The sequence below is a fragment of the Kogia breviceps genome, chromosome 16 (genome assembly GCF_026419965.1).
Source record: "Kogia breviceps isolate mKogBre1 chromosome 16, mKogBre1 haplotype 1, whole genome shotgun sequence".
In the NCBI taxonomy this organism is placed as follows: Eukaryota; Metazoa; Chordata; class Mammalia; order Artiodactyla; family Physeteridae; genus Kogia; species Kogia breviceps.
The window spans coordinates 67,798,036-67,823,853 of record NC_081325.1 but is presented as its reverse complement, the minus strand read 5'-3'; the positions used below and the strand labels follow the sequence as shown (position 1 = coordinate 67,823,853).

The 25,818-nt window shown below is 42.5% G+C and overlaps 1 protein-coding gene across 1 annotated transcript in view; it reads left to right on the top strand.

Annotated features, from left to right (window-relative positions):
* SLC15A1 (solute carrier family 15 member 1) overlaps positions 1-22,500 on the top strand; it is a 35,867-nt gene extending 13,367 nt beyond the window's left edge. The window contains exons 10-21 of the mRNA XM_059041782.2: positions 2,880-2,924; positions 3,080-3,112; positions 3,194-3,282; positions 3,786-3,867; positions 5,891-6,010; positions 7,025-7,171; positions 7,988-8,037; positions 18,210-18,317; positions 18,440-18,548; positions 19,098-19,241; positions 20,699-20,806; positions 21,736-22,500. Coding sequence (XP_058897765.1) covers positions 2,880-2,924; positions 3,080-3,112; positions 3,194-3,282; positions 3,786-3,867; positions 5,891-6,010; positions 7,025-7,171; positions 7,988-8,037; positions 18,210-18,317; positions 18,440-18,548; positions 19,098-19,241; positions 20,699-20,806; positions 21,736-21,885 — 1,185 coding nt within the window. The 3' untranslated portion in view covers positions 21,886-22,500. The remainder of the gene's footprint in view (positions 1-2,879; positions 2,925-3,079; positions 3,113-3,193; positions 3,283-3,785; positions 3,868-5,890; positions 6,011-7,024; positions 7,172-7,987; positions 8,038-18,209; positions 18,318-18,439; positions 18,549-19,097; positions 19,242-20,698; positions 20,807-21,735) is intronic.
* Positions 22,501-25,818: the final 3,318 nt, after the last annotated feature.

Genomic DNA, 25,818 nt, shown 5'->3' with positions numbered 1-25,818 from the left:
TTTTTTTTCTTAGATTCCATATATATGTGTTAGCATACAGTATTTGTTTTTCTCCTCCTGACTTACTTCACTCTGTATGACAGACTCCAGGTCCATCCACCTCACTACAAATAACTCAGTTTCATTTCTTTTTATGGCTGAGTAATATTCCATTGTATATATATGTGCCACATCTTCTTTATCCATTCATCTGTTGTTGGACACTTAGGTTGCTTCCATGTCCTGGCTATTGTAAATAGAGCTGCAAGTAGCAGGATACAAAATTAATGCACAGAAATCTCTGGCATTCTTATACACTAATGGTGAAAAAATCTGAGATTGAAATTAAGAAAATACTCCCATTTACCATTGCAACAAAAAGAATAAAATATTTAGGAATAAACCTACCTAAGGAGACAAAAGACCTGTATGCAGAAAATTATAAGACACTGATAAAAGAAATTAAAGATGATACAAATAGATGGAGAGATATACCATGTTCTTGGATTGGAAGAATCAACATTGTGAAAATGACTCTACTACCTAAAGCAATCTACAGATGCAATGCAATCCCTATCAAACTACCACTGGCATTTTTTACAGAACTAGAACAAAAAATTTCACAATTTCTATGGAAACACAAAAGACCCCAAATAGCCAAAGCAATCTTGAGAACGAAAAATGGAGCTGGGGGAATCAGGCTCCCTGACTTCAGACTCTACTACAAAGCTACAGTAATCAAGACAGTATGATACTGGCACAAAAACAGAAATATAGATTAATGGAACAGGATAGAAAGCCCAGAGGTGAACCCATGCACATATGGTCACCTTATCTTTGATAAAGGAGGCAAGAATATACAGTGGAGAAAAGACAGCCTCTTCAGTAAGTGGTGCTGGGAAAACTGGGCAACTACATGTAAAAGTATGAAATTAGAACACTCCCTAACACCACACACAAAAATAAACTCAAAATGGGTTAAAGACCTACATGTAAGGCCAGACACTATCAAACTCTTAGAGGAAAACATAGGTGGAACACTCCATGACATAAATCACAGCAAGATCCTTTTTGACCCACCTCCTAGAGAAATGGGAAAAAAAAACAAAAAAAACCAAATGGGACCTAATGAAACTTAAAAGCTTTTGCACAGCAAAAGATACCATAAACAAGACCAAAAGACAACCCTCCGAATGGGAGAAAATATTTGCAAATGAAGCAACTGACAAAGGATTAATCTCCAAAATTTACAAGCAACTCATGCAGCTCAATAACAAAAAAACAAACAACCCAATCCAAAAATGGGCAGAAGACGTAAATAGACATTTCTCCAAAGAAGATATACAGATTGCCAACAAACACATGAAAGAATGCTCAACATCATTAATCATTAGAGAAATGCAAATCAAAACTACAATGAGATATCATCTCACACCAGTCAGAATGACCATCATCAAAAAATCTAGAAACAATAAATGCTGGAGATGGTGTGGAGAAAAGGGAACACTCTTGCACTGCTGGTGGGAATGTGAATTGGTACAGCCACTATGGAGAACAGTATGGAGGTTCCTTAGAAAACTACAAATAGAACTACCATACGACCCAGCAATCCCAGTACTTGGCATATACCCTGAGAAAACCATAATTCAAAAAGAGTCATGAACCAAAATGTTCATTGCAGCTCTATTTACAATAGACCAACATCTTAAGAACAAGTTTTGCATGTTGGGCGGGAACTGGTTCTTAGAATCAGGCTTGCACTAGAAATGCACTGAATACCTTTTATCTGTGTCACTTGGTGTAATCCTTTAACCCTTCTGAAAGGGTAATAACCAAGGACAAGGCTGTGAGGATCAAAAGAGAGAATGTGTAGTAAGTAATCAGTGATTGGCTTATATTAAGAACTCAGCCGGTGGCATATTTCCTGACTTTCTATGATGTTCTCCTAGTAGAGATGATAGATTATGTTGAAAAATTCACATATCCAGTTCTCCATGGAATATATAACATATCCTTGTACAGCCCTGCATCATCTTTTACTACAAAATAGGTTGAAGATAACTAGGCTGCCCAGGTTTAAATCCATCGCTCTCTTGATGGAATTACATTTTAGGACAACCTAGGCTGTCAACAATAGGCTCTTTTTTTTTTTTTTTTTTTTTTACATTTGCATTATATCACCATTTTACTTCTTAAAATTTACTTTAATGACAATGATACTCCCGTCTTGGTTTTTTTTTGTTTTTTGTTTTCTAACATAACAGTAGGCTCCTAACAGTAATAATGTCCCTGAAACTATGATCCCAGTGAACATAAAATATCCTCAGGGTGTGAAGATGCTTTCACCTTGCAGGTGATGTCAGCTTCCCAGCAAACCTCAGAAATGCATTTTTGGGCTTCCCTGGTGGCGCAGTGGTTGGGAGTCCGCCTGCCGATGCGGGGGACGCGGGTTCGTGCCCCGGTCCGGGAGGATCCCACGTGCCGCGGAGCGGCTGGGCCCGTGAGCCATGGCCGCTGGGCCTGCGCGTCCGGAGCCTGTGCCCCGCAATGGGAGAGGCCACAGCAGTGAGAGGCCCGCGTACCACAAAAAAAAAAAAAAAAAAAAAAGAAATGCATTTTTGTCTTTATGAAGGAGAGCTTCTCTCAAAGTGGTACTTTGTAGGCTCTTCGTGAGTGGTTGGAGTAACTATTTGTTGTTAACTGAACAGCAGAAATGCAAGTTGTTTCTTCTTACCTACAATCACAATGGAGCTGGGAGAGGAGCCTGATCCTGAAAAACATCTTTAAACCCCATAGCAATTCATACCTCATTCCTGATTTGGAAAAGACTCCGCGCTGACTTATAAAATGTTTAAAACCCACATTCGCGAATGACGCAGTAAACTTAACTTGTTTTTAAGGGCTCCAGGTGGACACTGCAAGCAACAACTATGAGCGGGAAAATTGTAAGTCTGGGACCTGGAGCTATTTTACAGCCCCCGGTGCCTGTTCCTTTGCTTCAGCCCCTTTGCCCGCTTTTTGCTTCCCTCTCATTAACATTCCAACCCCCCAACTGACCCTCTGTGCGAAATTATCAATGAGATTTTCCCCCTCTTTTTAGGGAATGATGGAAATTCAGCCAGATCAGATGCAGGTAAGAGAAAATATTGAAGTCGCTTTCAGAGCTCGAAGCCACCACTGAGACAGTCACAGCTCCTCCCCACTTCCTCTGCAGACGGTGAACGCCATGCTGATAGTTTTCCTGGTCCCCATCATGGATGCCGTGGTGTACCCTCTGATCGCAAAATGCGGCTTCAATTTCACGTACGTGACCCTCGGGTTGGGGTTCGGACTCCATCTGTCCCAGGGCTTTGCAAATGGGCTGCGCTCCCTCAGCTCCCAGAGCCTCAGTAGAGAGAAGGTCTGGCTTCTCTCCCCTGACACCACCTATGTGAGGGAGTTTTCAAAGACATACTTTTGAATCAGATGTCTATGTGCTGACGTTCCTGAAAACTTGCCCTTAACGTAAAAGTGCTATTAATGGCACCCTGAAAAAGCCTCTCATTTGAGGCTCCCTTGTATGTGTAGATGATAGAAATAGTAACTGTGGTCCAAAGTAGTTTCTAGAAATTAAATGTCCAAATGCAAATGAGAAGCTGTAACATTTACCCTCCTTAGTCCTGGTCATGAATAAGAGACAGAGATAACGCTTGGGATCCACGTGTTTGGGGGGGGGGGTTGGTTTTGTCTGGGCGAGGCGGGCGGGAGAGGAGTGCTTCCTCTGTCGGCTTACCATCAGCTTCCTCACCTACGGCTTGTCCCGCCAGCTCCTTGAAGAAGATGATCGTCGGAATGCTCCTGGCTTCCATGGCTTTTGTGGCAGCTGCAATCGTGCAGGTGGAAATCGAGGCGAGTTGCTTTCTGATTCTCCAGGGGCCTTTCTTGATGGGTCTGGTGGAGCGTCCTTCTGCAGGACTGAGAGGGTGAGGGAGGCCAGGGATTTGCTGATAAACTAAAGTCCTGGGGCTGTGGACACCGCGCTGCAGGGCACAACAGTCCCTTTCAGTCAGCGCGCCCTGGGGCTTCTTGGCACTGCAAAGGGCACAGCCGGGAGTAGGGCCGAAAGGGTGCGCTCAAGCAGGAGAAAACTTAGATGGCAGTTACACAGGGGCTTCCATTTATAATACAGTTTTTGTAAGGGGAGGGAAGTTTGTGGAACTTGTTCTTTTGCTATTTAAACTCCTAGGAGATCTGGTTAAAAGAGGTTCGTCACTCACAAAGTCCTTCAAAAATGTGTAAATTGTCATGAGGAATTGTTCATGGGAAGGTGCCTTTTGTATTCTAACATTCCTGATGATGGTTTAGCTCCCAAGCTAATGCACACGCCTGTTGGACTCAGAATGGGACTGAACTAGATTCTTAACGCTGCTAGTCTGAGAGCAGGTCTCAGAAACAGGGTGTTAGGTAGTTTGTAAGATGAGAGGTAGAATCTCTCTCTCTGTCTCTCATTCTCTCTGTCTCTCTCTCTCCCCCCCACCCCGCCCCTCCTTTTCCCACCCGTCCACCCCCATGTCTCTCTTTTTCTCTGTCTCTTTCTCTAGTTCTGTCTCTGTCCCTCTCCCTCCCTCCTTCCCTTCTCTCTCTCTTTTTACATTTTTAAGTGTGGTAAAATAGGTATAACATAAAATTTGCCGTCTTAACCATTTCTCCCTGTACGGTTTGGTAGCACTAGCCACATCCGTATGGTGGTGACCTCCATCTCTAGAACACTTCTCATCTTGCAAAACTGAAACCTTGTACCCATTAAACAACAACTCCTCGTTCTACGTCCCCCCAGTCCCCCAGCCATGACCATTCTATTTCGTCTCGTTGAATTTGACTGTTCTCTGTACCTCATATAAAGGGAGTCATACAGTATTTGGCCTTTTTCTTTCTTTTTTTTTTTTTTTTTTTTTTTGCGGTACGCGGACCTCTCACTGCTGTGGCCTCTCCCGTTGCGGAGCACAGGCTCCGGACGCGCAGGCGCAGCGGCCACGGCTCACGGGCCCAGCCGCTCCGCGGCACGTGGGATCTTCCCGGACCTGGGCACGAACCCGCGTCCCCCGCATCGGCAGGCGGACTCTCAACCGCTGCGCCACCGGGGAAGCCCGTATTTGTCCTTTTGTGTCTGACTTATTTCACTGAGCACGGTGTCATCAAGTCTCATCCATGTTGTAGCACATGTCAGAATTTCCTTCCTTCTTCAGGCAGAAGAATAGTCTGCCATATGGAGATACCACATTTTGTTTATCCATTTCTCTGTGGATGGACATTTGGGTCATCCCCCCTCTTGGCTGTGGTCAGTAATGCTGCCTTGAGCTTAGGCATGCTCACTTTCTCTTGGACATCACTAGCCTTATGGGAAATGAATTGTGGAGCTAAGATAGACGTGGATTACTTCAGTGACACTGGGGTTTGAGAGAAAAGGCAGAAACCCTGAGCAGGGTGAGAGACACGGGGGCTCCCAAGCATTGTGAGGGGATATTTAGAGCACTATGTCCAGGGCTGAGGTCTGAGCTTCTAGAGTTACGAGGGAGAGCAGACCTCAGGGGCTACAACAAGGTCAACCTTCATTTAGGCGATGGTTACTCTGGCTGCTCGGGTATTAGGCTTCATAACCTGGCATCCTCTGACCAGGTCTGACCTGGAGGTGGCTAGGTAGGACCAAGAGCAGCCTCTTGCTGACTGCTTCTGCGTTCTGTACGAGCATCACTTTCTACGGGCGCCATGAAGTGCAGGATTGGGGACCTCCTGGGCTTCGTGGTGGGTGCCTTGTGTGCCCCAGCCAGTCCACCTTCCTCGGCCAGGGGGAAAGTGACTCCAGTGCCACGGTTAAGGTCATCTTCAGTATGCACTGAAGACCTCACTGCCAATTCTCTTTTATTTTGCTCAGAAAACTCTTCCCATCTTCCCCAAAGGAAATGAAGTCCAAATTAAAGTATTGAATATAGGAAATGATAGCATGAATATATCTTTTCCTGGAATAACAGTGACACTTAACCAGACGTCTCAAGTAAGTAGAAGGAAATGCAACTTTCTTTTTCCTCTTCTGACCTGAGTCATCACAATAGGATTTGGAGAAGCCGATCTTCTTGGTTCTTGTGTAAATCCAGAGATGAGCCCAGAAGTGAGATGTCTTCATCTCTGATCTCATTCTGGCTTCACTGTGGGCCAGTGCGCTCTTTAATGTGTCTGTGAATCACGTGGGGAGCTTGTTAAGATGCAGCTTTGTGACCAGTGGGTCTGAAGTGCTGCATTTTTACAGGCCCTCGGGTGACACTGCTGCTGCCGGTACGTGGAACCACCCTTTAAGTAGCAAGATTCTGGGTCAGCGGTTCCCCACCGGGGCTATCAAAATAGCCCCCACAGGGGACACGTGGCAACCTCTGGAGACATTTCTGATGGTCACAACTGGGAGTGTGCTTTTGGCGTCTCCTACGTAGAAACCGGAGATGCTGACATGCAGCCCCCTCAGCAAAGAATTATCTGCCCCGGATGCCAACAGTGCTGACACTGGAAAACCCTACAGTGGATGGATGGTCATTGGTCTCGATTGTGACGCCTGCAACCCAACTCCAGAAATGTTGATTGAACTGGTCACATTGCTGGTCAGCCGCCAATGAGAACCGCTCCCTTAGATCTTGCCAAACTATAATCGCGAAGGAAGAAAGAACGTTTGACTCCCGATGCTTGGGAAAGCCCAGTATCGATTTTCACCCAGGCTGTTGCTTTTCCTCAGTGCTGTTCTTGGCCCAATGGTAGAAATAATTTCCATAGCAGTTACCTTCATAAAATGAAAGTAAAATGCTGGATGAAAATCATAATTCTTGTGGTAATGCTGAACAACTTCAGGATAGAGTCCACAGGGGTGGGCTAGGGTGGGGGCTGAGACAAACCCATGCCAGCCCCCACCAAGGCACTTTGGATGTGTATGAACATGACCTGGGAATGCCAGATAATATGCATGACAGTGTTAGTGCAGAATAAGGCTCTGGTATTAACTGTGATTCCTCTCCCCCCATTGTAGACAAGTGACTATATGACTTTCAACGCAGACAAACTGACAAGTATTAACATTTCTTCTACTGGATCACCACTCACTCCAGTAACGCATAACTTTGAGGAGGGCCATCGCCATACCCTTCTAGTCTGGGCCCCAGACAATTACCAAGTGGTAAGTAGCTGGACACCTGCAGCTGACTCTTGACTGCGCTGTTGGAGACACGGCCTTTTAGTGGTGTGACTTTTTTCCTCCCCATGTAGTATTATATTCGATAATCCTCAATTCTTCCTTCTTCAAGGACACAGGCATTTGACTTCCAGTAAAGGTTTGACTGGTGGATGGGAAGGGTTAATAGTAATTTTACAAATTTTAAAAAGACCTTCTGGGCACGGTATGGTGTATGTGTACACAGGTCACACAGAGTACCTGTGTGCATTCTCAGAGACTTTTTGAGATGAAGTTTTAAGTATATCTTTAATGGCATTTATTTTAAAAATTTGCACTGGGTAATTGGGAAATTAGAGCCGTCTCTAAAAGAATAGAGTGACTACATCAGGTAAAAGCAATAGAAATGCATCAAAATGATTTCATGACAAAATGTAGGCATCTGGATATTCCATTCAGCATATAAAGAAGCTATGAAGGTGTAGCTGACCTAATGAAGGAGTTGTGGGTATTCTGTAAGGTGAATTTAAGTGAACTCCTATAGAACTGTGATATGGAATTAAGACTTCTTGGTAATGTGTTTAATTAGGGAACTGTTGAGTGGCTTGCCCTAAGTTCTTGGAGAGCAGTGTTCTGTGGAACCACTAGAAAGCAAGCATGAAAAGTTGTAGAGGCTCATCTTAACTTCAGGTGACCGAGGGCTGAAGAATGGAGCCCAGCAAATGTAATCATGGTGCCCTTAGTTCCTAGGATAAATGCCAATATCACTCTCCTTCTGAACTTATTCTTATGAGTTCGATTTGAAAATGTTTTCTTTCTCAGGTAAAGGATGGCCTTAACCAGAAGCCAGCAAAAGGAAAAAATGGAATCAGGTATGTGTATTTCTTTAAAACGTAAGTTATATCAGCTTCTGACATAACTAATGTACACCCATAGTAAAATTCAACTATAACAAGGATATAAAATGAGAGTATGTGGTTTACCCCAAGAATGTAAGGCTGGTTCAATGTTTTTTAAATCGTAAATAAAATCCATCATCTTAATAAACTAAAGAGGAAAATCCACATCATATCAATTGATGCAGAAAAAGCATTTGATGAAATTCAGCATCCATTCATTTAACAACTCTCAGCAAACTAGGAACTGAAGGGAACTTCCTTACTCTGAAAATGTACATCTAAAAAAAATCCAAGCTAACGTTGTACTTAAAGGCAAAAGTCTAAATGCTCTCCCCCTAAGATCAGGAACCAGATTAGATTGTCCACTCCACTCCTATTCACAATCCTTCTGGATGCTAGTGCCATGAGGCAAGAAAAATAAGTAAAAGCATCTAGATTGGAAAGGAAGAAATAAAACTATCCCAATTCACAGAAGGCAGGATTGCATAAACAAGTCCCAAGGACTCTACAGAAAAAGCCCGTAGAATCAGTAAGTGAGTTTAGAAAGGTTACAGGATACAAGGCCAACAACAAAACAAACATATTTCTATATACTAGCAATAAATGATTGGAAACTGAAATTTTTAAACTATACCTTTTACCATAGCTCAAAAAAAGTGATGAAATACTAATTATAAATCTTATAAGACATATACAGGATTTGAGAGCTGAAACTACAAAAGGCTGATGAAAAATCAATGAAGAGCTAAATAAATGGAGAGATGTTGGTTTCACTGATTAGAGAACTTAATATAGAAAAGATGTCAGTCCTCCCCAAATTGATCCATAGGTTTAGTGCATTTCCTATCTCAATTGTAGCATTGGTTTTTTTGGTTTATGATTTTTCCAGTTTTATTGAGGTATAATTGACAAAATCGTATATATTTAAAGTATACAATGTGGTGATTTGATATATGTAGACACTGTAAAATATTTACCACAATCAAATTAATTAACATATTCATCACCTCAAAGTTACCCTTTTTATATTATGAGATTTTTAAAATCCAATCTCTTAGCAAATTTCAAGTACACAATATAGTATTCTTTGGTCACCATGCTGTACTAGAGATCCTTAGAACTTACTCATCTTAAAACTGAAAGTTTATAGCCTTTGACCTACATCTCCCCTCACCATTCCCTCCTTCCTTGACAACTACCACTCTATTCTCTATTTCTGTGGATTCAACTTTTTCTTTTTAAGTTCCCCATATAAGTGACATTGGACAGTATTTGTCTTTCTCTGTCTAGCAGATTTCACTTAGCATAATTGGTCAGTGTAATGGTCCAGAAATAGCCCCACCCAAGTACAGTCAACTGACTTTTGACAAAAGTACAAAGACAATTCAATGGGCTAATAAGTTTAGTCTTTTAAAAAAATGGTGTTGAAACACTTGGACACTCATATGTAAAAAATGAATTTGTCCTAAACTTCACATTTTATACAAAATTATATAAAAAATCTTATACATCATGTAGGAAAATTAACTCAAAATTGATTACAGACCTACATGTAAAATGTACTATTGAATTTTTATAGGGAAACAAAATCTTTGTGACTTGAGTTGTTAGATATGACACCAAAAGCATAATCTATAAAAGAAAAAAAATAAATTTTCTCGAAAAAACATCTGTTCTATAAATCTCACTGTTAAGAGAATGAAAAGGTAAGCTACAAACAGGGAGAAAATATTTACAAATCACATACATATCTGACAAAGAATTTGTACCCAGAATATATAAAGTACTCTCAAAACTCAATAATAAAATAATCCAGTTAAAAAATAGAGCAGAAGGTTTTAACAGACATTTCACCAAAGAAGATACACAAATAAGCACATGAAAAAATGTTCAGCATCATTGGTTATTGAGGAAACATAAATTAAAAGCACAGTGAGTTTTCATGACACACCTGTTGGATGGCTATAATAATTTTTAAAACTGCCAATGTCAAGTGCTGGTGAGGATACACAGCAACTGGACCTCCCACGCATTGGTAATGGAAATGCAAAATGGTACAGCCATTCTGAAAAACAGTTTAGCAATTTGCCATAAAATTAAATGTATGGGCTTCCCTGGTGGCGCAGTGGTTGAGAGTCTGCCTGCCGATGCAGGGGACGCGGGTTCGTGCCCCGGTCCGGGAAGATCCCACATGCCGCGGAGCGGCTGGGCCCGTGAGCCATGGCCGCTGAGCCTGCGCGTCCGGAGCCTGTGCTCCGCAACGGGAGAGGCCACAACAGCCCGCATACTGAAAAAAAAAAAAAAAAAAAAAAAAAAACCACTAAATGTACACTTACCATATGAGCCAGCCATCTCACTCCTAGATATTTATCCTAGAGAAATGCAAATTTATGCTCACATAAAAACCTATACTCAAATGTTTATAGAAGCTCTGTTTATAATCACCAAAGATTGGAAGTCACCCAAATATCCTTCAGTGGGTGATGGATAAAGAGACATCAGACTTTATTGCATCCATACATTGGAATATTACTCTAGAAAAAAAAGGAACAAACTATTGATACATGCAACAATATAAAAGAAATTCAAGTGCTTTATGCCATCACAGAAGCCAATCTCAAAAAGTTATACGTACTCTATAATTCCGTTTATATGACATTCTGGAAGTGGCCAGAAAACCCCCTAAGAAAAAAAAGAAAAAAAAAGAAAAAAAAAAAAAAAACCCCTAAGAATGAAGAACAGATTAGTGGTTGACATGGGTAGGAGTGGAGGAAAGGTTTAACTGCGCGGTAGCGTGAGGGAGATTTGGGGGCAGTGGAAATGGTCTGTATCGTGATTGTGATGATGTTTATATAAATCTAGACGTGTGTTAAAACTCATAGAACTATATAGCAAAAAAGCCTGTTTACTATAAATACACTTTTTTAATAAGAATAAATTGGGGAAAATTGAGAGTAGGTCTCCTATTTGCCTTAACCCTTACCGCAATTCCCATTTCTTTGTGGCTACAACCGAATTTCTGATTTTCGCTTTTACTAGCTACCACTAGAACACATTAATAGAGAAACAAGTATATTATTACAGTGGTATCTACTAATTTAATGGTATAAAGAAATCATCTCTCTTTACTGCCCATGTTTCACATTGTTAATACTTAACATTTATTTTTCCGTGTATTTCATGTGCTAGGTGGAGTCTAAAAAAATAGATCAATACACAGGATTTACAATTTGACTGTATAAATATTAGTCGTAGTGTAATAAGAGTGATCAGTCTGAAAGAGAAGAGAATGTAGCTTTCTAAACTTGAAAATGTATCCTCAAAGGGAAATGTTCTGAATGTCAAGATTCATTGACATTCCATGAATTGTTCCGTGGTACTGCATCTTGATTGCCTTAATTTAACCAAGGCTTTCTCGCATAGCTTTTTTTTTTTCCCGTAACTTACTTGACCTCTCATTGACAAAAGCGTAAGCCTTTATCCCCAAGGTGGGCGGATCCAGGGTTCCATGTCTCTGGAAACCTTCAACATGCTCTTTGATCTCACTGGAACCTTTGCTCTGTAATCTTGTGATGCCGCTATCCTCATAGAATTTTCATCGTATGCCCAGGTTTCTGACTTTTTTCTTGGATCTCATGTCATCTTTCTGGGACACCTTTCTTGTTTTTGCTGTGAGATATGCTCAGTTATCTTGTCAAGAGAAGCTGTGAGGTAAATTGCAAGCCCTCGCGTGCCTGAAAATGCCTTTTTCTATTCATACACTTCATCATAGGTTGGATGCTATTTTCTCCCAGAACCTTGGAGGGTTTTTTTTCTACTGGCATCTAGTACCTAGTTGTGCAGACAAAAAAACAAAAACAAAAACAAAAAGCATCTGCCAGTCTTTGCAGTTGATTTCATTTTCTTCTCTCCACGCTTTTGTTATCTCCTTTCTCCTTGGTGTTCTCTCATTTCTCTGCGGTGAAAGTAAGTCTGGATGTGATTTTATTCATCTTGCCTGCACTAGGCCCTTTGAATTTTTGGTTCCTTCCCTCGTTTTCTTTGTTCCCTTTTGTATTCATTTGCTAGGGCTGCCATTACAAAGTACCACAGACTGGGAGGCTTAAACAAAAAGAAAATGACTTCCACACCATCCTGGAGGCTGGACGTCTGAGATCAAGGTGTTGGCAGAGCTGGTTTCCCCTGAGGTCTCTCTCCTTGGCTTGTAGATGCCGTCTTCTCCCTTTGTCTTCACATGGTCCTCCCTCTGTGTGGGCTTGTATCTTAATCCCCCCTTCTTATAAGGACACCGGTCATCTTGGATTAAGGCCCACCCTAATGACCTCCTTTTACCTCTTTAAAGACCTTGTCTCCAAATACAGTCCCATCCCAAGATATTGGGGGTTAGGACTTCCACATATGAATTGGGAAGTGGGGGACACGATTCAGCCCTTGGTACCTTTTCTATCTTCCAGATTGTTGTTGTTCTGTCCCTCACACACACACACACACGCACACACACACACACACACACACACACACACACACACACACCAGCCTTAGCAGACCTGGAAGGAGGTACACTAATAATGGTCACCTGCCCCTTTCCTGACCTTTGTATTTGATTCTGAGCTGGCACCGCCTCTGGGAGTTCCTTTGTGCCTCGGAGTATTGTTTTGTGCCTCAGAATCCATTGCTTTGATTTTGTCAGAAATGTCTCCTAACTTTAGAAACTTTGGACAGTTTAGATTGTGGTATCCTTTCTTGTTCTGGTGCTGTTAAAGCTTCGTTCTTCTTCTCCTCTTTTTGTTCTTCTCCTCTTCCTTCCCCTCCCCTTTCCCCCCTTCCTCACTCTTCTCCCTCTCCTCCTTCATTGTCTTTGATGAGACCTTAGACAAGAAGGATACATGAGGTCACCAACACTTAACTCCACCAATCCATCCATGTGGGAAAAGATAAACCAAAAACTTTTTTCTTTTTATTGGCAACAACAAATTCTTAATGGATCAAAGGTTTTATTATTTCAGTAATGCCCAGGAGACACATTAAAAACAAAAAGGGAAGTTCTGAAAAACTAGCATCAGAAACAAACTGATAATTAGAACAACTTCAAAAATTTCAGGAAGTCAGACTTCTGAGTAATATATGAAGTAAAGGAATAGTATATAGAATCTTAAGCAAAATGGAATCCTCTTAATTATGTGGTATCAGAAAGCTGCAGGACTTAATAGACTACAGTCTCTTAAATAAATGGCAATACTTAAGTCAAAAAGTGGTCAAGAATTTGATACTGATATTTCTCATGATTTTTTTTAACATTACATATTGCTACATATATATATATACATCTATTAACAATATGTTTTTGGCATGTTTTTAAACTTAAAATGTTATTGTCCTGTGTAGATGTCATTCTGCAATCATATTATAAAATATATTATATTAAAAATATATTTTAAATATTTAGTCATATTCATATATGTGTCCCTTATCCATTCACTTAAACCATTGTATAATATTCCATTGCCTGGATATACCACAATTTTTTTTGTCCATTCCTCTGTACAGGAAATTTAGGTTGTTTTCACTTTTCCAAACAATGTCACAGTCCACATTCACATGTTTCTTTGTCCACATGTGGGAAGTTTCTTGAGGGCAGTGATCTTTAAACCTTTTATCACATTCAATAAAAATATTTTGAGCATGTACCCACAATGTATGAATATGGTATCCTTTATAAATTATAAATATATATAAACTACTGTACCAAATTAATATGTTCATCATAAGTAATACAAAAAAGAAATATAAAAAGGATGAAGAAAGTTTTAAAAAACAATATTTTACAAATATTTTTATTCAGTTATGGTACAGAAATCATTCATGTAGATAATGTGATTATATGCTTCATTGGTTGCTAAAAATCTCAATTTAAGATTTACTGTCAGTTCAGTTTATTTCAGTCCTGGTCTTCACGACTGCCACACTGAAAAAAGATGCTTTAAGGAGGGAGTGTAGCTGGGACATGATTGGCCATAAGTAGATTCAGGAAGATATCTTCATTTTAAAAATTGTGGAGTTTTCCGCAAATGGTACTGGAAATCCACATACAAAAGACTGACATTGAACACCCCCCTCACTGATCCCATATATAAAAATTAACTCGATGGATCATAGACCTAAATATAACTAAAGCAATACAATTTCTAGAAGAAAAATAGGAGTGGATCTTTGTGATCTCAGTTTAGGCAGTGGTTTCTTATATATGAAACTCAAAGCACAAACAACAACAACAACAAAAATAGTAATAAGCTTCATCAAAATTGAAAACATTTGTGCTACAAATGATGCCATCAAGAAAGTGAAAGACAACCCACAGGATGAGAGAAAATGTTTGCAAATCATATATAAGAGACTTATATTCCAAATATATAAAAAGTTACTACTCAATAATAAAGGGACAGATAACCCAATTTTTTAAATGGGCAAAGTATTTGAATAGACATTTATCCAAAAAAAATACTATTGGCCAAAAAGTACATGAAAAGATGCTCAGCATCATTATTCATTAGGGAAATGTGAATCAAAACAACAAGATACGGGGCTTCCCTGGTGGCGCAGTGGTTGAGAATCCACCTGCCGATGCAGGGGACATGGGTTCGTGCCCCGGTCCGGGAAGATCCCACATGCCGCAGAGCAGCTGGGCCCGTGAGCCATGGCCACTGAGCCTGTGCGTCTGGAGCCTGTGCTCTGCAACGGGAGAGGCCACACAGTGAGAGGCCCGCGTACCACAAAAAAAAAAAAAAAAAAAAACAAGATACCACTTCACATTCACCAGGCTCTAATAAATAAATTTTTTTTAAAAACAGGTAATAACAAGTGTTGGTGAGGAGGCAGATAAATTGGAATACTTATACACAGCTGGTGCAAATGTAAACTGATGCAACCACCTCGAAAAACTGTTTCTCAAAATGTTAAACATAGAGTTACCATATGACCCAGCAATTTTTCACCTAGGTATACACCCACAAGAAATGGAAATACATGTCCACTCGAAAACTTGTAGATGAATGTTCATAGCAGCGTTATTCACAATAGACAGAACGTAGAAACAATTGAAATGCCCATCAACTGATAAACAAAATGTGGTCTATCCGTACAATGGAATATTACTCAGCCATGAAAAGAGCTGGAGTCCTGCTATATGCTGTCACATGAATACGCCTTAAAAACATTATGCTGAGTGAGAGAAGCCAGGCACAGAGGCCTCCCATTGCATGATTCCATTCACATGAAAGGGCAGGCAAACCCACAGAGACAGAAAGGAGATTAGTGGTTGCCAAGGACTGTGGGGAGGGGGCACGGAGAGTGACTGCTCAGGAGTATTGAGTTTCTTTCTGGAGTGATGAGAACGGGACTCTTGTGATGGTTGCACAACCATGTGGCTATAGTGAAATCACTGAATTGCACACTTCAAAGGGGTGAATTTTGCGGTATGTGAACTACAGCTCATAAAGCCTTTTCTATTTTTTAATTTTTATTTTATTTATTTATTTATTTATTTATTTTTGCGGTACGCGGGCCTCTCACTGTTGTGGCCTCTCCCGTTGCGGAGCACAGGCTCCGGACGCACAGGCGCAGCGGCCATGGCTCACGGGCCCAGCCGCTCCGCGGCACGTGGGATCTTCCCAGACCGGGGCACAAACCCGTGTCCCCTGCGTCGGCAGGCGGACCCTCAACCACTGCGCCACCAGGGAAGCCCTTAAATTTTTATTGAAGAGGAACAAATATCTCTGTCCCCTCGTTATTCTTTAAGGAACTGGTCCCATCTTGTTGTTTTCTCAGCTGGTTCCCACTCTCCATCCGTCCTCCCATGATCACTTTGTAGCTTAGATCCTGGCACTCCTAAGACGTCAAGCCAGCTTGAAGCCTAGTGGACCCTAGGATTTGCCTGATCAGAGCTCTTAGAGCACAATTGATCTGGAACCTCCGCTTTCCATGCCTTTCGAAGCACTCAGAATGTGTTTGCTGTTTATCCTCTTCTATTTTCTGTGTGTATATGAAAACACATCTGATATGTGTGATGTTGCTTTTTTTTTTTCCAGATTATTTCCATTCTTATTGGTATCTTGTACCAGCCCTGAGACATATATCAGGCACGCAGTAGTACTCAAGCCTTAGGATAGGATTTATTCAGTCTTCTGGCTTATCATACATAAAGCCGGGCCCCAGGCCCAAGGGTCTACTTCCTAATTTCATACTGTTTCCACGGTCTCTCTTTTGAATGGTTCATCTTAATCTTTTATAAAAGTGGCATTTACAGTTTGGAGCAGTATTCACTCTATTAGGCTCCTGTTGACCTACATGAGGTTCAGTTTTCTATTTTAATCACCTGTTAAATGACACCAAGTCAAATGTTTCATTCATAAAAATGTTCTCTCAGTCCCTGGAATTTGACCAATATTACTTATTGCCACAAAGTAGATGAAACTTGGCCACTGTTGACAAAAAAATTAATCAATAGTCCATCTAAAGGAGAAGTAGAGAATTTTATTCGAGCTGATCTAGGAGATTATAACCCAGGAGACAGTCTTTCAAAAATCTCTGAGGACTGTTCCACTTGTTAGAAGTCAAAGGTACTTCATTTATACAAAGGTACCTCAAGGGAGTTCTCTGGTGGTCCAGTGGTTAGGACTCCATGCTTTCACTGCCAAGGGCCTGGGTTCAATCCCTTGTTAGGGAACTAAGATCCCACAAGCTGCCTGGCGTGGCCAATAAAAACGCCACAAAGGTACTTCAAAATATACATTTTTGAGACAAAAGATTGTACATCAAAATGACACACATTTTTACATAAGGTTCACCAATAAACACATAGTCTAAGTCTGCACTAAGTCTGCACATACAAAGCAAGCAGTAGGTCACCACGACCCCTTACAGAATTAGGAAAGAATGTTATCTTCCGAGGAGTTACACTGCTGACGTCAGAAAAAGGAAAAAAAAAATTGATCTTTACGGTGGAGCCAGCATTCCCACCTTTGGGGAGGTCAAGTTAATGTATAATGCACACTGCATATTAGGGAGTGCTCAATACAGGGCAGGGAATGTTATGCTTACATATTCTTGTCCTGCCTTAAAACGTAAATTTTATTCCATCACCATGTATTTTAGGGATGTGGAAGTTAAATTGTTCTTTATGGTACGTAGGTGTATCCTGTTATTACTTCTCGTTCTCTGAATTGGATGATCTTCTGTATGCCTTCAATCACCCATCTGGGAGGAAAGATCCGTTGGCCTTATTTGGGGTAGCCCCCTTCTGCCTGGGGCAGTACAAGAGTATCAGAGTCTCTTCTCTAGCCTGGAACACTTGAGGAAGGGATCTCTAACCATTTGCCCACCCGGTCACCACCTATATGGTCCTTTGGAGGCAAACAACTCAAACGGTCCCACTGAAGCTTGGGTACAGGGACTGTTTCAGAGGCTGGAAACCTGGGCACCCAGCACCCAGTCCTCCTGGGTGTTCCATTCCCAGCCTTATTCCCGTGGGGTGCAGCTCACTGTTACTCCACGAGCTGCAGACACAGGTCTCTGCCATCTGAAGGGAATTCCTCAAAACTGTCTCTGATTGCTGGGCTGGCCCACGTCTTCCTGTCCACTCCTTGGAGCCCCTCCCTGCCTGAAGCTGCTCTTTAAAGTAAAGGAAATAAATGGGTTTCCCTGACGCTGTAAAAGAAGCCCCAGTTGGAGGCTGTCTTTTAGGTACTCGGCAGCTACTGCTTTTGGTCCTTCACCGCTTTTGCTGTCAAGCTTCTGAAATAAGAAGCACAAAGACATGGCTGCCTTCTGGAGGGGGAGGAGATCAGCAGCTGTTTCAATCTGTACTTTAATATCCCAGAAGACCACTGAAATAGTTCCTAGTCACAGAGTACTTAGAACAGTTCCCGGCATTTACCTGTGTTAAATAAATTCTTTTAGGTGTGTTCTCATGGGGTGAGCAAAGGCAAACCTAGAGTCAGTTATTTTCTGCCTTTATACTCTAGAAATCTTCTGCAGACATCTTAAATTCCTTCCAAAAGGGAACAGAGCCCAACTTCAGGTGCACATACTGTGACCTGGAGCAGATCATGCCATGGTCCACTCACAAGACAGATGGCTTTCTGTTTCAGATTTGTAAATACTCTGGCTGAGAGCTTCAACGTCACAATGGATGGGGAACTTTATAAAAACGTCACCAGTCACAATGCCAGCGAATATCATTTTTTCTCTTCTGGCAAGTAAGTACCTACAATGGACACTTTGCTCCTGAGTTCAAGGGTTTCAAGTCTTTTTCTTTAAGTAATACATGGAAACTTTCAATACCAAGAACATTAATTTGTATTAATCTTTCTTTTCATAGAAAGAGCTTCACAATAGACTCACCAGAGATTTCACAACCGTGTAGAAATGAGTTCAAAACACCCTACCTTGAATTCGGTAGTGCGTATACCTATGTAATCACAGGGAAGGTTAGTAACCCATTGCACTGAATCACAAGTTCCACTGCAAGTTTATTGATATGAGTCCTTGAAAACAGGACATAGTAATGATTTAACAGAGTGATATTAGGATCCGTATTTTAAACGAATTAAGAATTAATTCAGTTCACCACGAATTCTGTGGTTTAGCATTGCCTGAAGTTCACCGTTAGAATAAAATTTAACAGACTGACCTGCTCTAAACGTTCACATTGACCCGCATCCTCATAGACTGTCAGCACGGGCCTTGGAAGCTTTTAGTTCAAAGAGCTGGCAATGTTTTCAACAAACCTGACTTCCAATCTGCTCTCTTATTTAAGAAGAAAAAGCTAGTGGACATATTTTCAAATCCTACCGAGGCCATCCCATCCCAAGGATAAAATGCAGTGTTACATATTTACATTTAAAATATGCGCTTTCTGGATATAGACCCTATGGTGTAACCCCAAAGGTCCAAATTCACTCTGCCCGTCTGAGCAATTTTTATTCTGGAAGCAGTCTCGATTTTCATCCCTTCTTGCTTTTGCCTTACTGGTTTAGAGTGACGGCTGCCCCGAACTGGTGATATTTGGAGATATTCCCCCGAACACAGTCAGCATGGCCCTGCAAATCCCGCAGTACTTCCTCCTCACCTGCGGCGAGGTGGTTTTCTCCGTCACGGGACTGGAGTTCTCATATTCTCAGGTCTCCTGTCTATCGTTCTGTACACCCCTCTCCTACAACCCTGCCTTCAAATAATGCTGCTGGGACTTAATTAAAAGCTGGAGTAGCCATGTATTTACAGTGTAAAAGAAAATTCTAGAAAGCATTATGGTGGGTTCTACCAAACAAGGTTTTAGAAATTACCAAGTCTTATTTACCGAGTAAGAATATTACTGTTTAGGGAACTCCCTGGCGGTCCAGTGGTTAGGACTCCATGCTTTCACTGCCGAGAGCACAGGTTCAATCCCTGGTCGGGGAACTAAGATCCCACAAGCCACACGGCGTGGCCATTAAAAAAAAAAAAAAAGAAAGAAAAAACCCAGAATATTACTATTTAGCATCATGAGTGTCCATATATAGGCATCTGAATTCACAGTCATGCTAGAGATTTGGGGTCCTAAGTAGGAAAAACTAACTATATTAACGACTATTACCAGGGTCGTGATGGTCAATGGATCCCACGTTCCGAAACAACTCTGTTCATAACAGGCTCACGCCTAGGTCTGTGTCCTCATTATTTTTTTTTTTTTTTTGCGGTATGCGGGCCTCTCACTGTTGTGGCCTCTCCCGTTGCGGAGCACAGGCTCCGGACGCGCAGGCCTAGCGGCCATGGCTCACGGGCTTAGTTGCTCCGCGGCATGTGGGATCTTCCCGGACCAGGGCACGAACCCGTGTCTCCTGCATCGGCAGGCGGACTCTCAACCACTGCGCCACCAGGGAAGCCCTCTGTCCTCATTATTTTTAAGGTTCCCTTGAGGTCTCTTTGTAGCTCCCAGTAAACACACTGATTAAGGCCCAGCTTTTAAAAGTTAAAAAATAGTATTGCTTTTATATATATTAGACTAATGAGGCACACTTTGCTGATACCTAAATTAGAGCTTAGGTTCTGAACTATTTTATCAAAATACAGTTACAGTCGTGCTAACCCCAGCCTAATACCTTCAAGTTTTGCAGTAAAGATTGTAAATATGAGCTGCGTAATCCCTTTCTGCAGTGACCTCACAGTCTAGTTAAGGAGATGAGTATGACACAGGTGACAAGAGTTCTAAGAGAAGTTTTGGTGACATAGCGGGGAAGCTCCCCAAAGAGCAAGATGACAGCACATTTCCGGGGAAGGAGAGGTCGGACTGGATGGCTTTGTCTGACAATTCTTCTGTCGGAGGAGAGTCGGTTCATCTGTAGACTCGTCCGTTTCATTAGGATGGCGACTTTGCAAGCAAGTGGGAAGTGAAATCAAAGGGTTCTTGTGCATTCGCGCCACAGGGGCGTTTGGCGTGTCTCGCTATCCAAGAGATCATCCTTTTCACATTGAAACCAGCCTGACTCTTAATGGGCACTTTGGGGGTAGACGGCCTAATCAAGGGAATCAGTGAGTTAGCTGTTTCTCCTGCTCTGCGGTCGACGTCTAGATCAGGACTCACTCTGTTTCGCTCCCTCAGGCTCCTTCCAACATGAAGTCGGTGCTTCAAGCGGGGTGGCTGTTGACAGTGGCAGTCGGCAACTTCATTGTTCTTATTGTGGCAGGAGCGGGCCCGTTCAGCGAAAAGGTACCGATGCAGACAGAGATTGCGCGCACCTCTGTCTTCTTGCCTGTCAGTCATCATCGTGACGACCCTCCCTAGCTGTCTGTGTATACACGTGGTCATCTTGGCTAATGGCTGAGCAAAACTGCCAGACCAGCCAGACAGGGCAGATACGAAAAGGTCTTATGGCCAAGTGTGTGCTGATTCTTCTTATTTCTACTTGGAAAATAACCAGACATAACCAGATGGGGTTAACATACCTACACCCTCATGTGCTTTACTATCAAAGGAAACATCTTTCCTGGCTTCAGTGAATGCAGCTCAAAGCAGGCGTGTTGTCCAGAAAGTTTCATAATACCTAAAGTTAAAGCCATTCTAAAGGTTGTCGTAATTATTCCCATTAAAATAAAATGAGGTCCTTTCCGGTTCTGGAACTCTCCTTCAGCACTCAGAATCTCTGCCTCATAAGGGAGCTGTCCCTTTACCCCGTCAGACTCATTACTGCCCCCACCAGGTCCCATCAGAGGCTGTGCTAATCCTGCATGCTCATGACCTCAACGTTTTGCCAAAAGATAACATGGGGGTCTTAACTTAGAATATTTCAGCACATTCTTTTTCCCTCAAGAGCACTGCCTGGTGTGCACTTGGTGCCCAGCCTTCTGGAGGCCGGCTATTTGTCTTAAGACTTGGGTTTTTCAGAAATTTTGTCTCATCTTCTTAAAGTCCTGGGTGTCTGCACTCCAGAGCTGTTCGAAGAATGTTACTGTTACGTGGGGCATTGAAGAAAAGCTGGCCATTCTGTCTCTGTGGCGGTAGCTGCCAGTTTCCCCTAACAGCTTCGTTTCCAACACCTTCGATCTGCATGTCGCAAGAAAAAATCTTCGCGATATATACATTCCCATAACCTGTATTGTTTTTGTTTTTTCCTTGCTCCAACTTCAATTCCTCCAAAGTGGGCCGAGTATGTTCTGTTTGCGGCGTTGCTTCTGGTTGTCTGCGTAATATTTGCCATCATGGCCCGATTCTATACATACGTCAATCCAGCAGAGGTTGAAGCTCAGTTTGATATGGATGAAAAGAAAAAGCACCTGGAAGAAGAGTAACCCGTACCCCACCCAAGTTGGACTCCGTCTTACAGACACAGATGTGAATATCAAGAAGCAAGTGGAGGACGGATTGGGCCCAGGATGTGCCCAGGTGCCTGTCCCCTGGGGGCAGGACACTGTTGTATGGGCCCTGATGGGGAAAACTTCAGAACTGTGAACCAACCCAAGAAAGCTGTTTTCTAAGCAGCCAGCAATGAACCTAACACTCTAAAAGAAGTCCTTTCGTTTGTTTGTTTTTCAGAGAAGTCTTATTTAAAGCATACACACACATATACACATACTTTTACAACACTGAGTCCATACCTAGCATTCAACTCCTTTCCTAACACACAGAGTTATTTTGGACTAACTTAAATTTTTGAAATGGTGGCAAAGTTCCATACTGTTTGCATTCGAACACTCTGTGGAAACAATGTTAAATGAGGCAAAAAGTGAGTGTTTAGGCTTTAGAATGGTACACAATAAGGACCGGCTAGTAGGAACTGGTAACTTTACCTTCTGTTTTTAGTTTGGATTTTCCAGTCCCTACCTCTCTTTAAATTACGTGTAACTCAAAAAACTACTCAGGTAAAGGCAAGTCATGATTTTTAGAGTTTCAATGGTATGAAATAAATTCTCATTCTTAAGAGTAAGTGTCTGTGTATTTGGGGGCAGAGTAAGAAATCCTTAACATTGCCTTTCCTGATTATAAAAGCTGTGCCCGCTCATTAAAATTTCATCAGAAGGTGATAAAAGCATGAACAAAGCAAGGCCCACATACAGTAAATTCCAGGAACATGAAAGAAATATCAAAGTTTGTTTCCTACTTTTCTCAGGGATATCTGTGGCTTCACTTCTCTTTTATTACTAGGAGCTTCCTGTGTGCATATTTTTGTACCATCTCAAAGTGTTTTTTCTCAATACTCGTGAGCATTTTTCTACTTGAATAAAAATGGTTCCAAAATATTATAAACACTTCCTGCCTAATTCATCCTATAGATATTTATCATACAACCATGCCCAGGTATCAGACTCAGAACGAGTCTGCTTTGGCACTCTTGTAAAAACGAGCAACAGGGCTTCCCTGGTGGCGCAGTGGTTGAGCGTCCGCCTGCCGATGCGGGGGACGTGGGTTCGTGCCCCGGTCCGGGAGGATCCCACGTGCCGCAGAGCGGCTGGGCCCGTGAGCTGTGGCCGCTGAGCCTGCGCGTCCGGAGCCTGTGCTCCGCAATGGGAGAGGCCACAACAGAGAGAGGCCCGCGTACCGGAAAAAAAAAAAAAACGAGCAACAGTTCTTAGACAGACATATGCACGGTTCTGAATGTGGGAACTGGTTCCTGGGTTAGGAGCTGCTTGGATCTCTAAGATGCTTCATGCACAAGCCTGTCATTACAGTGTGGAGACGGAATGAAACAGAGAGACACAGTCTAGAGTGAGAAACGCAAATGTAATGATCAAAGCTTGCTGAGGACCTTTTCTACCCTTTGGATCAAGTCCTCCTTCCTTAACTGAGAAGGCTCTTTCTTCTGTGGATATGTCACCTTTCTCTCTGCTCACTCAGATCCACCAACTTCTTCTAGTTCCTGGAATGCAATGGGTTCTCAATTCCAGTCAAAGGCAAAAGAAAAATCAGGTCTTGAGACACTTATTTTCTACCCACCCCTCGGCCACGCCCTCCTCCTGGCAAAATCCTCTTCATCTTCAGGATCCAGGCCACTTCCTCCAACGGTTTTCCTGTTCCCCAGTTTCGTTACCAAAGTAAGTTGCATGGTCCCTGTTTGAGCCCTAGCCCAGCTGGGTTCAAGTAGGCAAATAACGAAACTGAAGCTGAGATGGACACAGCACAAGCTTTATTCATGGGCCAAAGCATGGAGAAACAGGAGGTAAGTTCACAGATCAACCTCTCACCCACCTGATAAGAGGGATTTAATTTTAGAGTAAAGACAAAGGGAGGAGGAGCGAGGCTGATGCTGGGGAGACATATGCATTCGTCTACTGGGGAAGGGGCAGCGCTTTTTCCGAGGGAGTGGAGTGCCACCGCTTTTATCCTTTTTTGGTCCTTGATGTCCGGTCATGGCCGTTGGTAGGTGTGTGTCGTTTAATATGCTAATGTAGTAAAAATCAGTGTATAATGAGACTCAGGGTCTGTTGGAGGTCAGATTCGATTCGGGCCATCATCTTGGTCCCAGCTGGTTCCATCTGGGTTTGTTTTTTAAATTAATTAATTAATTTATGGCTGCATTGGGTCTTCATCGCGGTGCGCAGACTTCTCATTGCGGTGGCTTCTCTTGTTGCGGAGCACGGGCTCTAGGTGTGCGGGCTTCAGTAGTTGTGGCACGCCGGCTCGGTAGTTGTGGCTCGCGAGCTCTAGAGTGCGGGCTCAGTAGTTGTGGTGCACGGGCTTAGTTGCTCCGCGGCATGTGGGATCTTCCCGGACCAGGGCATGAACCCGTGTCCCCTGCATCGGCAGGCGGATTCTCAACCACTGCGCCACCAGGGAAGTCCCCATCTGGGTTTTTTTGTTTGTAGCTTCCTTTCTTATCTCTGGACCCTTTAACTTAAAGATTTATGTTCACTCCTGCTAAAGGCAGGGGTTGGCAGGTTTTGAGCAAAGACCTGGAGCAGCTCTGGCAACAGTTTGGCTGTCTCTCCTCTGCAGTCCTGTCACACACCCCTCGGTGTGTTGTGACTATCCAGCTTTCCGTGGGCCAGAAGCTCTCCGCATGTATCCTGTGATCCATTTAATTTCCGGAAGGTGGTTGACCTCTTTGTGTTAAATAACAATTTAAAATCTCCTGGCCCATGAGGAGTGAGATGGAAGAGGCTGAGAACTGAACCTTGAGCGGTGATTTTGAATGCACCTCGTTGACAAGGTCTAGTGTGAAAGACTAGCTCTAAGGGACTACGAATTTTGCCTCTCTGGTCATTTCTACCCTCTAACTTACACAGTGTGCCTTTGATGGAGGGAAACAACAGTCACGGTGATGAGCTCTCCGATCCATTACCCCAATAATCCAAAGAGAACTCATCCTAAATCCTCAGAAGGTATTCTGGTCCTAACACTTCTTACAGCCGCTGGGTAACACGGGGCAACTCTTCACCTTTCCAATCTCATTTTCCTCTCCTACAGAACAAAGAGAACATGAGACAATGTGAAGTCTCTAAAATCCTTTGTTTGAGGGTACCTGGCACACACCAGGCTTCCAAATGTTGAATGAAGACCTGCCCCTCAATCGACTACGACGTTAACATTGACTATGTTTTGCAGTTGGACGAAAACGTTAACTCAGGGTTAATGTGACCTCCACCGGCCTTTAAAGGAAAAGAGGGGGGACGGGGGGGGGGGCATCGGGGCACCTTGATCATCAGGGGTGAGTTTTCAGAGTGATCGTCCTTCTAATCTTCCCATTTCTTCCAAACGTAATCAAGACTGACGGGTGCGACCATGGAGGTTCTAGACAAAAGACTTTGGACGATGGCAAGTGTCATGGGACAGGAGTGGCCAAGGGGGACGCAAGGGGCCAGATCCGCAACCTCTGGTCTTCTGCCCTTCCCTCGGCCCCCGTTTTTTTGTGCTTTACACCTTTCTCTAAGTTGCTGATCAGTGTTTAATCAAAATAATTCACTGACTTGAATATTGGCTGAGTGTCGAAGTACGATCCTACATGGGTTGGGGAGAGTATCTGGAATAGAAATGCTTTCGTTGTACGTAGCAGGACTTCATTGCTTATACCTAAAAGCCAGAATATTTTGTGGGGTTTTTGTTCTGTTGTTTTTTTAATTTTTATTTTATGTTGGAGTATAGGTGATTTACAATATTGTGTTAGTTTCAAGTGTACAGCAAATTAATTCAGTTATACATAGACATGTATCTATTCTTTTTCAGATTCTTTTCCCATTTAGGTCATTATGGAATACTGAATAGAGTTCCCTGTGCTGTACGATAAGTCC